The following is a 14372-nucleotide window of genomic DNA, read 5'->3' as shown; positions in this document are numbered from 1 at the left end:
TATATTCAAACTTAAATTTTTGCCCACACAACTTTTGAAATTCTTAGTTCTAGATGATTCAAGTTGGTTTGATTTATACGAGGCTCATTTTTGTACTGTTACACTTGTATTTAAGCTAAAATAGCTTAACTAAACACTGAAAGGATATGATGTCATAGTACCAAACACTCCAAAACATTATAAGTAGAACTTAATTATATACTATTCAATATATATGACAACTAACTTCTTGTTACTTTTAACATTAAGCTATTTATAATCTCATGATGTTATAGTATACATGAAGTCCTCCAATTTTTTCAAGAATTATAAAAAGGTAACGTTGGGTCAAATATTAATTCAAAATTTCATTCAACTTTTAAAATTTTTAGTAATATTGAAGTGTAAAAGATGTTGGATTCTATTGAACTTGTACTACAATAAGTGATTCTTGGGAGGGGACCATGGGTTCACGTGAATCCGGTGACCCCCTTAGATACGCCTCGGACAGCAACTATATACTACATGGCTACAACCAACACTGACTGCTTTGAGGATGGCTTGTTGCGCATATGGCCACAGCCCACAAAGATAATACCATATTATAGTCTATTTTATTTGTCAATATGCTTGATTATTTCAATTGTCTGCTCATGAAAAAATTAATTGTCAGCAAATTGTCGACTTATTTAGGTATATTCGATGTGGTTCGCAAAATTTCGTTGGTTATTACGCCAGTTTAAATTATGCAATTTGGAAGCTTTTTTATGTAGTACATATATAATTTTTGCATTATAGTTTGTTCGATAAATGTGTTAAACCTTCAAAACAACGATTGAGTTGGTGCGGTAGGTGGTATCGGTTAAATATCAATTTCATTTTTATATACTTATTTTATCAAAGAGTTGCAGATATATATATATATATATTATAATTGACAAATTAACCAACATATGATCTATTAAAATATTCTTGTGGGATAATATTTCTAAATACACATGATAGTTATTTTATTGGTCAAATACTAGTCATTTTTTAAATGATATACGTATACGTTTTCAAGTTTAACCAAATTTAAATAATTTAACAAAAGATTTCTTTAATTTAAAAAATTATAAATATTACATTATCTCAAGAATGTTAAGAGTTTAATATATTGATCTTGACATATAAGTATGGAGGAATAAAGAAATTGACACATTACAACAACACTTGATATGAAATTGACAATACATGCTTAAATCAAGCATTATTTAACTATATAAAAATGAATGTACTATATAATTCTATTACAAATAATTTCTTAATATATTTTTAAAAATATATAATATATTTATATGCCGAATTGGTTCATTTTTTTGTTAATTGGTCAGTACGGAATCGAATGATAAGAATAAATCAAACTAATCTAATTCGACATATTATAAAGAAAATACTCCTGGTGAAGAATTGAATGAAGTATAATTTATGCAAATAATAAAACAAAATGGTGCAAACCCAAGATAGAAAGAAAATAGTCATGGCATCTAACGTGAATTTGTAATCTTTCAAATAAACTTTGATGCCTTTCCTTATTTCAGTTGATGCTCCAAAGGCCATATTTTTTGTTTTTTTGCCCACCTCGTATTTATGAATTCATATAATTATTATTGATGCGAATAATAAAAGGTTCTTCCCTTTAAAACTATTAGTATAACTTGTACGAGTTTGTTTATGTATCATGCAAGGAGGCTTATTTTGATCAGATAGCATCTAATCGACTATAAAACATTTCTACATTGATTAGTTGTCTAACGAACATTATGAAATGTGGAATTGGTTTTCCTAGATAGTTGTGGATGATATATAATCAGTTCAATTTCCGAGGTTGAGTTACGTCTAAGTTTTTTATTTCTTTACATGACACGGGATCCATATCAAAAAAAAAATATTTGGAAAATTTTTGTCATTTGTTTTTTTAGGACAATTATTTAGTGAATGATCCTCCTTTAATTTTGTATTCTTATGCAATTTGTGAACCTTTTAGATAGAGCTGTCAATATGGGCTAGGCCTGTTGGGCCAGCCTGGCTTAACCCGAGATTTAATAGGGCTGAGAAATGATTTTTGGAGCCCATTTAAGAAAAGGGCTTTTTAGCCCCGCCTGCTGATTTGTGGGGCTTGAGAAATATAGGTAGGGCCGGCCCGTGGGCCAAATAAAAATAATTAAAAATATATAATATAATATTAAAATTTAAAATTATAGAGAATCCAAACTCAAAATCTATTTAATATTTAACTAATTGAAACCGCATATAAATTGCAAATGAAAATGAAGATGTTAAGACAACCTTGCCACAAGCTGATTCAGATATGCTTGATGAAGATGATCATGAAGTGTTGGATACGCCATAAATTTCATGATGTGTTAGATACGCCATAAGTTTCATGATTTTTTTAAGGAGTTTATTTTTAACTTTTTTATGGTTGGAATATTGTCACATTTTTTGTGTTTTAATGTGACAAAACAATTAGGTTAATATTTTTAATTATATATTTATACTTTTATTTGAAAAACCCTTAATATATATTATAAAGATAATTTTATTTGTGGATTTGATTAACAAGTAGTAACATTAACATGATGTAATATTGTTTTGTCGATATTTATAATAATATTTTTAAATTATAATTTATAATTTATTTTAATAATTATAAAAAAAATATAATTTTAAAAAAAGTGGGTTGGCCCGGCAAGCCTGTAGCCCACGTACTTGTGGGTTGGGCCGACCGTTTTCTGGCCCACACCAAAAATGGGCTAGCCCGACCTGACTCGTAAAATGTCAAAGTCTGTATGGGTTAGCCCGGATGGGGTGGGCTAGCCCATATTGACAGCTCTACTTTTAGACCGTGATTTTAAATTTAAAAAATGTAGTAAGAAACGTTAGGGCTCATGATTCTAAAACTTTAGAAGCTAGCTAGACGACGAGCTAATGTTGTGTCAGGTCCGGAGCTATACATTTGCACAATTTTTTAAAATAGAAACACAATCTAAATGGCAATCTTAAAAAGATATAGTATATATATATATATATATATTTGCGTAAATCAACCTTGTTAATTTACCTGTTGTTATGCTCTAGTTGGTAAGCCTAGACTTTTATGGCGCTAAGTTACGTTATGCCTTATCACTTGCATGGCTTTGTAACAATTCTTCTCATTTTAGTGAGGCTCAACGTTCATTTAATGTACACGTTTCATACATTGTTAGGCTTAGTTATGTTATTTTTCTCAAGAAATAATTCGATCCCTTAGCTTGTAGCCTTGAAGGAAGAGAGAGGTGTTTCTATTTTTGTACCTTTTTATGTTGAGAAAATAATATTTATCGAAAAAAAAAGAGAGTGTTTGTTCGTTGTTATAGATATGATGTAAGTAATTTTTTTCTTAAATTGAAATGGTGATTTGGAGTTGGCAGGCCCAGACCATTAGAGTAGTGAAGTGGATCTCCAGCAAAAATGGCCCAAGTCGAAGGAGTAATAAATAAAGGAAAAAGGGAACGAACTAATATTTCACTCAAAGTCCATTCAAGTTATGGTCTTCTGGATGGATGAGTACTAGTAATAGTGTTGTTTTTTATTTCTTCAGCGCAACTGTGATTGGCGGAACGTACAGTGTACAATTCCATATGCTTCTCCGGTTGAAGCTTTTCAAAGGGAAACAACGACAGTCTTAAGTGATTGCTAGCAAACAAAAAAAGGGCCTCTTAATAAAATTTGTACTTGTGATCAAAATTATTATCTCTTTAATTTGCTACTGGACTTCCCGCCCTAGCTATTAACTAGTAATAACTACCTACTCTTATTTGTTTTAGTACTAATAAGCATCGTTGTGGGCAAAACGTAGTGTATATTTGAATATCACCACCATAATTCAAATCTTTTTTTCTCCATTCTACAAATATATAAATTAGTTATGTGTAGGTAGGCTGTAGCCATTAATAACAGCTAAAAACGAATAGCCAGCCATATATATAGGCATAGATCTATGGAGTAACTTTAGTCTTGTGTAGATTGAAACACATTACAATTTATTCCAGAAAAAAAAAAAAAAACTAGTTGAGTTCAAGAAATCCACATCAAATTTCGATCAATTAATTATCCATTTATTCCTATTTTTTTGGATCAGTGGGTTACCAACTCATAATTTTCCAGAAGACATGCAATTTTTTGACTAAGACATAACTATAATCCAAAATCTCGTGATCCCATATATATAACACAGATAAACAGAAATTAACACACATGTCTTCTTCTTTGTCTTCCCATCAGTAGAGACTGATCCAAGATTTATATTTTTTGGTTTCGAAATATCATTAGACTTATAAAATACTAGAACCGATCACTATTTTGTCCCTCCATTTAAGCTGATCTAATAATAGGAACACTATATAATTAATTTAACATTCGAGGTTGAGACAAATATATTGTTTAAAATAAGGTTTAGCTGAATTCAATAATTTCGACGCAAATACTATATATATATAATGAAAAACCTAGATAACGAATCATATGTTATGACTTGTAGAATAAAATGAACCGTCCATTCAAAGTATTTAAGATAAATAAAAATTAGAATTTTAAATCCGCGTATTTACACATTAAAAAGTGAGTTTGGTAGGAGTTAGCCTAGAAATCAAGAATCCCAACATTATAAATTTAAAATGTCTAGAGGGTCCAATGTACTGTTAAAACGTGACCCGTAACTGAACGGTAGGCATGCATAAAACTTTTTGTTTTATTGTATTTAAAAATAGCAAAGTAGCTGGCTATGCTACTCACAATTGTAAGAAATATATATATAGGGACAAATAAATAATATTGACGCATCAACATTGTAATTATAGTTAAAATTTACTGATTTGTGAATAAAAATAGTAATACTCCTTCATTTAAATTTATTTGTCCTATTTTAACTTGAATATTATTTAATAAAGTAAAAAGAACTTTAGAGTTTTATTATGATAATTAAATAAAAAATATATCAAAATATTATTTAATTTTATAATCTTAAACATATCACGTATAAAAGATAATCTCTCTTCCCATAATCGGTAATCCTTTATAGAGTTACTCAGCCATTTTATTATCGATAACATACTTTAATTGAGTACAACCATAATTGGTAATCTTTGTAGAGTTACTCTGTCGTTTTATTATCGATAACATACTTTAATTGAGTACGAAGTTTAAAATGAAAATATTTTAGGTACACTAGACTTCCTAATTACGAGGTCTTGAATTTTGGAGACCTAAAGAAATTTACTCTTTTAGCATTAAAAAATCGTTTTTACAATTTAAAATTTACAATTAATTATGAGGTAAAAATTTATCCACTGAGGTTTGGAAATTCAAGATAAAAATAATATTTTCTCCAATGAGGTCTTTATATTAATAAAAAAAATTATTTTTTAATGGTGTTCCATTCTCAAGAATTATCTAGTGAATAGAAATAATTTATTATTATTGTTTTTCTCAATTGACGTAAATTAAACTAAATAAATGAGCACTCGTTAATGAGTAGAATTTAACTACGATTAATGAGTAAAGTTTAACTATGATTAATGAGCACTCGTTCCAACCTGATTAAATACTTTCTCCATTTAAAAATAAGTAATGATGTTTTACATTTTTGCTTTGTTTCAAAACACAATATAATCAAGAAATATTAATATTTACTTCCATAATTATCCAAGCTTTAACACATGATATTTTACATCATTAAAAAAATGTTTATTCAGTCAAGGTATTTAATTAAAGATAAGCTAGCAAAACACTTGAGTATTTTAAAATTAAATTTATATTTACCATGGCGGAGTTTCAACTAGATGTATTTAAAGTTTCTTTCAATGCTGCATTTCCTCTGTCATTATTTTTGGTCTATTGCAAAAATAAATAAATAAAAAGAAAATGGAATTCAGAGTAGTGCTTCCCTATAACTACTACTGCTCTACTTCTCTCATTTCCACTTTCAGAGAGGAAACACACACTGCACTAAAACTGTTACTACTATTTCAAGTAAGTGGAACTCATACATATACAACTGCCCATCATAAATGCCTCTTCAAACGAAATAGTGAGCTTTTTCTTGTTGTACCTTTCACGGATTTCTCCATTACTATTCTGCATATATAGAGTACATCTGGCATCTATTCGTTGTTATCCACACTCCATTTTTACCTTTTCCCATTGCCTTGATAATCAATAGAAACTAGTTTTGCCATTTTGGTACTGTTGATTTACTGTATCTGAAATGGAGCTTGATAAGGTGACGATGGAGATCTTCTCTAAACTCGAGCAGAAATGGTTGTACCAGTACGAACAGAAGAAAACACGTATTCTCACCATTGACGGTGGTGGAACAACCGGCATTGTTTGCGGTGCTGGGTTGATTCATCTAGAAGACCAGATCTGTTCCAAAACCGGAGATCCTCACGCTCGAGTTTCGGACTACTTTGACATTATAGCTGGTACCGGCATTGGAGCGGTTTTTGCCGCAATGCTTGTTGCTGACGCAGGCGATGGACGTCCGATATTCACGGCGAAGGATGCTGTGAAATTCGTAACCGTAAACCAGGCACGGCTGTTTAAGGCGAAGAACGTCGGTGTTTTCCCCCGGAAAAGGAGGTATTCAGGGAAGAGTATGGATAAGGTATTGAAGGAAGCTTTCATAAGAGAGGACGGGAAAGTGATGACGCTAAGGGACACGTGTAAGCCTATACTTGTTCCTTGCTTTGACCTCAAAAGCTCAGCTCCCTTCGTTTTCTCCCGAGCTGATGCGACCGAGTCTACTAGCTTTGATTTCGAGCTCTGGAAAGTTTGCCGCGCCACGTCAGCAAATCCGTCAATGTTTAAGCCGTTTCAGTTAAATTCTGTCGACGGAAGAACCTCTTGCTCCGCCGTAGACGGCGGTCTCGTGATGAACAACCCAGCCGCCGCGGCGGTAACTCATGTTTTACACAACAAACGAGATTTTCCTTCGGTGACTAGCGTTGATGACCTGTTAGTTCTCTCTCTAGGTAACGGTCCGTTAAGTCCCCAGTCAAACATGAAACTCCGTAATGACGGCTACTGCTCTCCATCTTCCGTCGTCGGTATCGTTGTCGACGGCGTATCTGAAACCGTTGACCAAATTCTCGGCAATGCGTTCTGCTGGAATCCTAATGACTACGTCAGAATTCAGGTAATTTTATCTAGTGAGATTTTCACTCTTTTTGAGTAGTTGATCACTTAAATAAATTACTCATATCTTTTTTATTAACTAGACACTAATCCATCATTGGCATTGTTAATAAAGAGTTTAGCAATGCTAAATTTGTCTAAAATAACACAACACAAATTGTAGTTTAGCTGGATAACTAATTAGCTACTAATTTGGTAATTAGAGTCAGTGCTGTTAACGGAGTGGCGTTTATGCACAGGCAAACGGCTACACAAGTGGAGGAGTGGGTCCGAGACCGACAGAGGAGGAGGTGTTGGAAGAAAGAGTGGTAGAGTCATTGCCTTTTGGCGGTAAGCGGTTATTGACGGAAACTAACAGACAACGAATCGGAAGCTTCGTACAACGGCTTGTGAAGAGTAGTTTGCCGCCAAGTCCTTGCAAGGAAACTAACGTGAACCCCCTCATAAACGGACGTTAAGTCATATTCATTGTCTTCTTATTTGTTTGATAATTCACTTTTTGTCCCTTCTGTTTAGTGCTAGACCCGAGATTAGTTTAAAACCGTTGTCGTGTTACGTCTTAATCATCTTGATGTTCGAGTAGAATATTAGTGGTCGCATTTTAATAATAGAGTACTAGCTTAGTGTCTACTGACTACTGTAATATTTTACATAAACTCTCTTTTGTCTTAATGGATCGTATCAAATGAGGGTATATATATATATGCAGGAATTATAAATAAAATACAATTATGTATCAGCTAACAAAAAAAATATACGCATTGTACTAAAACATTACTAACATGTCCTGAAGTTAAGTATTTTAAACTTATATTCTGATGCGCTAACTATTACGTACAGCTGATGGAATTAATTAAAACTGCACAAGGTTATTTTTTCTTTCTGTAAACTTATTACTATCAGTTGCCTAAAATCTCACTAATACATTAATTAACTAAGGCAAAGCTATTCTTCTACTGTCACGCAGGAATTTTACCAAAATAGAATTAATTAATAAAAGAAAAAATGGTCAAAAGCCCCCACCCCCTCCTAAGCAATTATCGAATTTTTAACTACACACTTATTTTTTATGAATGTCCTATCACCCCTGAACCTTTTAAAAGTGAAATATCTAGCCCCTACAAATTCACTCCCAGATTCGCATTAGATAGTAATCAACACGCGATGTCATGTAATATTATCCTTTTTTTTATAAAAAAAAATTAATCATTCTTTTATATTTTACTTTTTTTTATTATATATTTTCATCTTCTCCTTTTCTCTTTCTTTTCCATTCCTCCATTTCTTTTTCTTTGAAGCTTCTGAAGATTTGACGACGAGGATGCCATGACTATCGCATCTTCGACCCTCACCGGAATTCTAAACACCAGGAAATCTCGTTCTCTAAAGCTAGAGACAGACGAAAAACTTTACCACTAATTAATGTTTACAACAATTTCAAAAAATGGGTCTTCTTCATTAAAGGGTCTATCACCCAATGATGAATTCTTCTCCATTATTTAAATTTATTACTTAGTGAACTCTTCCATTAATGACTAGTTTAAAGTTCGATTCTTCTAACTTTCAATTTTGATTTTGATTTTGAATTTTGAGCCACCAACAAATTTTCAAAGTGATGAAAAGTGGAGATATGATGAAAAATATGTGATTTGAAGATATGAATTGACTTAGTGATGAAAAGTTGATGATGGTGGTGACCTGGTGGTCGAGTTGAGCCCGCCGGTGTCTATGGATCTTATGAACATTGAAGGGAAAAGATAAAGAAGGTAAAAAAAAATAAAAGGAAACATAATTTCTTTTTTAAAAAAATTGAATATTAATATGAAATAAATTAAATATTTATAAAGTTAATATTGTAATCATCTTTTTATCTCTCACTACACCTTCTTTACCACATCAGCATTTAGGAAGCAACTAACTACACTTTAAAATAGTTCAAGGGGTAATAGGACTCCCGTATAGTATGAGTGTATAATTGCGCTCGAGGAAGTCAGACTACATATATTATTAACAAGCATATATAGTAAAATATGTCCAGCTATGGGTTTAACCGCAATTATTGGCACTTGAAGTCTTTATGCTGCCTCTAAGTACTATATATGCATCTCTTAAGTTTTGCATAATGTTATGTGAGATTGTAAGTAATTTTATACTTTATGAGATTACTTAAGAATGTAGCATTAGTAAGTTAATATCCTGAAAAGATAAGTAGTAAAAAGTAATTTACTAAAAAGCAGTCAAACTGCACTTAATTCTGTTTGGAGACATTTAAGTACAAACATATACGCAACTTCGTTTAACGTTACTTTGTCAGCGTGCGACAGCTTCAAAAGGGGTTTAATTTGTATGACATTCATTTGCTTTTGACTTTCTACCACAAACTGCAAAATTAGCAAAACGCTATTATAAAATCAAACAGTAGCATAAGCTTTGTTTGGTCATCCAAACACATCCACACTTAAAATAAGAAATTCATAATTTTGAAAATAAGACAAGTTATTACTCTTTTCATTTCAAATTAATTAATTTGTTGAGGTGTTTCACAACCTTTAAGAAAAGAAGATTAAGACATAAATTAGGCATAACTTTTCATTTTTTCCTTATTAATTATTGTCAAATTTATGATTAAAATAGTGAACATTAATTAATAACTAATTCCAATGCTAACTAATGAAGGGTAAATTGGAAGAACATTTTAAAAGTAGTCTTCAAAATTAAACAATTAATTTAATTTGAAAAATAAAAAATGTCTCAACAATTCAATTAATTTGAAATGAAGGGAGTACTACACACCATGACGGAGTTACACATTCATTTTGTTAGCATTAATGACATATGGTATATATACTCGCTATGTCCCATATTAATTACATCTTCTAATTTATGATTTTTTTAATAAGCATATAAAGAGAAAGTGGATAATTAATATAAGACAGAGAGTATAACTTTAAACATCCATGTATATATAATTCTTCCTACCTTATTTATATACTCTATAACTTTGCCTTTCTTTTGGAAGGGAAGGGTTGAGGGGGTGGGAAGTTGTCAAATATTTATGCAGTTGACTTATTGTCTCATCTTCCGTATGAATTAGTTGTGGTACGTAGAAATTAATTACATATTCATTTTGGAAATTAATTATGAATACACCTACACGCCCAATAAGGTAAGACCAGTAAGAATATAATAGATATACTCTTTTAATGCCAGATACTAGTAATAGATGTGCTTTGGGGTTGTTCTTTCCTTAATCAGAGGTCTCAAATTTGAGTATGAAAAAATTCTTAATAGGAAGCACTACCATCCAAATGGTCAGCATGATTCGAAATAGTTGAACTCCAACGTAGATACTGATCACTAAATTGAAAAAAAAAAGGTGGGCCTTTTCGTTGCGTGGGTATATACATGTTAGACTTTTAAATATCAAAATACGTACATATAAATAAAATATACATATTAACGTAGCGAAATTAATACCATAAAACCTTAAACACAACAAATCCAAGAGTGCAAATCAATAATATGATGAAAACATACCAATTAATATCATAGCACTACAATTAGTAAGACTAAATTATTAACCTAAAAGAGAAAGCAGACCTACTTCTCTAGCTGCACAACTTTCAATAACTAAAAGTAGTTGTCCATATAATACTCCCTCTATATATTTTATCTATGTTGTTTTATTTTTTAAAATATTTTTACCCTTTTAACTTTAATACTCCCTCTGACGCTAATTATTTGTCCACTTTTCTTTTTATAGTTGTCCCTAATTACTTGTCCATTTTGACAAATGAAGAAAGGATAAAATAATTTTTACCTATTGTATCCTCAATTAATTACTTTGAAAAAGGACCCATTCAAGTGATAATCTCGTAAACTTATTCACTAAGGATTGCCAACATCAATATTTGAGAAGTTGTGATATAAGATTGGAATGCATCGTCTCCGAGTTATCAAGTAAAGTTTTTATCAGGGGGAGAAAAATACGCGTTGTACTCTTTTCCTTAACCATTGTTTATCCCAATTGGATTTTCCTGGTAAGGTTTTTAACGAGGCAACATTCAAAGCGTATTAAAAGATATGTGTACTCTTTTTCCTTCACTAGGATTTTTTCCCACAGGGTTTTTTCCTAGTAAGGTTTTAACGAGACATATTATCTATGGACATGCATCAAAGGGGGAGTGCTATAAAATGTTATAGTGTGGATGTCCACTACACCAAGAAGTTAATCTCACCCATTATCAATTACTTTCCTCCATTATGAAGAGAACTATAACCTCCATAACCTCCAACTTTATAACTATTATTCTTGTAACCTTTAACTTTCATAACGTCCTCCATTATATTCATGTTAATGCCATGTTTATGACTAACCTTTTGTTTGCCTCTATGTTACACTAAAAATAGAGGCATAAGGGTTCATATTGTATACACTTGAAGATTTGGTGAACACTTGAAAGAAAGAAAGTTATCTTATATTGTTCCTCTTGTCTTATACTCTTCTTGTCTTCATTTTTATATTATTCTTTTGTTCTTAAGTTTTACAAAAATCTTAACTTTTAGTTGCTTGAGATCATTATAAGATATTATACACTTTCAAATTCCGAATTCACCTCTAATTCACTAGCTAATTACACTTTTTAGATGTAAAGTTGTATATACACTTTCAAATTCCGAATTGCCCTCTAATTAACTAGCTACATTTTTTAAATGCATAGTCGTTTTAATTTATTATTGTTTTTTTTTTCATCAAATCCAACCACTTTGTATTAATTATGAAAAACTAGGTAATCCAAATGTAGCCTGGCATCATTTGTTTGAATTGTTTATTTATTCACGTGTGAAACCTCTGGTAGCTCCTAGAAATGCATGCAGTGGAGACTTTGAATTCAGCCAAGTTCCTCAATTTCATCACTCAATACAACAATAATAGGGGTATATTACAATATCCTCCAAACAGAATATATAATATGCTACGTGTAACTCCATTTTATTTTCCTAAGATCAAGAACAACAGAATATGTAATTTGGCTCTGCATGAATTCCAAGCGGTTCTCTATAACTATAGACAATATATAAAAGTTTCATTTTATAAAACTGAAACTTTCCTAATTTCGTAAACCCATGACTTGGACAATATCAAGAAACCCCACAAACAAAATTAATTAAGAATTTTCGACATAAATAATACATTATTTACTGCAATTAACAAAAATAATATAATATTTTTAAGATTTACATAAAAAAAATTAAACGTATTTATTAGTCACGTTTTATAGTAACGACTAAAAAAATCTAACGGCAAAATTGATGATTGGAGCGAATTTTCTCTTTCCTTATCCTCACTTTCTGTGGGCCCAAATAATTGTCGTCATTTCCTCCACTGTCTTTTCTCTTCTCTCTAAAAAAATAAAAATGGTGAAAGGTCCTTACAATTTTTTTTGGAAAGATGGCTGAAATATTTTTGCATTTTAATCGATGATTTCGAAATCTCTCTATTACCAATGCTAACTAACTGTAATTATAGGAGGCTGTTCTCTCCGGTACTGCAGATGTTAACAAAAACAATTTTCATTTGATTTCCGTGCATATCTTAACAATAACTGCTTAAAATAATGCAGATCTGCATTTTCGAAACCTCTATCTGCATCTAAAAAATGCAGTACATTGCACGCACTTAGAGTTTAGGTAATTAAGCTTCTAACATTGTATATCAATAATAGTGTAACAAAAATTACACTATTAATATTACTAGTATAATTTAACACGTACGTTGTAGTAGTCAATCATCCAAAAGAAGGGGCAATTCAATCATGCATGCAAGTTCTCCAGTTTTATCATAGAAATGAAGATTTAATTTGTGAAGCAACAAAAAAGAATCAACGGCCATTCTGTCAAACCAGAGAAGGACACATGCATGTCCAGTACTCTATTTTTTCAGGATATGTTATATAATTAAGCATTCGTAGCTATTTTAGATATATACTTGTCGAATATGATAGGCAGGGGCGGACCTACAGTGGTTCAAGTGGGTTCATATGAACCCACTTAGTTGAAAAATAACACTGTATATATATGTATATTTAATCAGTTTTTAAAATTTTATATGTATATATTAAATTTTGAACCCACTAACACAAGTTGAAGCTTAGCCGAGTGGCTGAGGGGGTTCAATTTTCCCAGCCAACCCGGGATCGAATCCCTACAGCCACATTTCAGTTTTAATTCGTTTTTTTTATATATAAAACATTCACACACAATTTTGTCCTAAGTAACTTTTGTCCTTTTAGTTACTTAGGAACTATAAAAAGTAGAACAACTTTTTACTTTTACATTTAAAGTCCAATAGTCAATAACTTTTGTCCTTTTTGTTTTTAGTTTTTTTTTTTTTAAAAAAAAACTCAACTAAAAAGGCACTAATCCCTATTATTTTCAATTCTAAAAATCATTTTATCTTCTTCTTTGTTGAAATCTTCTTGAACCTCTCTTACTTTTCCCCCCAAAATTTTGAGCATATTTTTTTGTTGAAGGAAAAAAACTCTCCCCATCTCTCAAATCTTGCACAAGTATGTTTTTCGCTCTTGATTCTAGTCTTTATATATACATATATGATTATTGTGGTTATTTTTTATTTCTTCAACTAAAAAATCCCTTATCATTCTAAAATCAACAAAAAATTACAATAATATTAGGTATGTTTCTATGTATTCAATTCTGAAATTAAGGTTATAATTATTTTGTTTAATATTTTGTTTTTATTTGTTAACTGTTGAATGAAGAGAAATCATTCATAATATTCTTTTATCTTCTTAGTTTATATTGAAGCCTAGTTTTTCGTTCATCTTGTTATTTACCGTCTCATTCATAAGTCAATGTAATTTTTTTTCAAATTTATTAACATTGTTTAGTATAGTCAAATATGTACGTTGTTAGCCTCATAAAAATTACAAATAATATTAGGTATATTTTTATATCTTGAACCCACTTCGTGAAAATCCTGGATCCGCCACTGATGATAGGCATAATCAACATGAAAATTCATATGAAATGGACATGCATTTATTGGCGACAAATGGAGTAAATCATTTGAGACCACACAAACTAGCACCAACCGCCGGCAAGGGAGCAACAGTACACATGTCATGTCTCCATGCACACGTGTCGTGTGGTGTGAC

At 31.1% G+C, this 14372-nt stretch overlaps 1 protein-coding gene across 1 annotated transcript; it reads left to right on the top strand.

Annotated features, from left to right (window-relative positions):
* The first annotated feature begins 6210 nt into the window (after positions 1-6210).
* LOC125874064 (probable inactive patatin-like protein 9) lies at positions 6211-7883 on the top strand. The gene is made up of 2 exons (XM_049554872.1): positions 6211-7195; positions 7434-7883. The coding sequence occupies exons 1-2, from the start codon at positions 6266-6268 to the stop codon at positions 7650-7652; spliced, it is 1149 nt and encodes a 382-aa protein (XP_049410829.1). The 5' UTR covers positions 6211-6265; the 3' UTR covers positions 7653-7883.
* Positions 7884-14372: the final 6489 nt, after the last annotated feature.

This window comes from Solanum stenotomum, chromosome 8 (assembly GCF_019186545.1).
Source record: "Solanum stenotomum isolate F172 chromosome 8, ASM1918654v1, whole genome shotgun sequence".
Taxonomy (NCBI): Eukaryota; Viridiplantae; Streptophyta; class Magnoliopsida; order Solanales; family Solanaceae; genus Solanum; species Solanum stenotomum.
The sequence above is the reverse complement of the archived record's forward strand: the minus strand, read 5'-3'. Positions and strand labels throughout refer to the sequence as shown.

Excerpts from the sequence above, each read along its gene's own strand:
- LOC125874064 (XM_049554872.1), top strand. The coding sequence starts at position 6,266 with ATGGAGCTTGATAAGGTGACGATGGAGATCTTCTCTAAACTCGAGCAG. Across the intron at positions 7,196-7,433 it reads ATGACTACGTCAGAATTCAG|GCAAACGGCTACACAAGTGG; the intron begins GTAATTTTATCT and ends GTTTATGCACAG.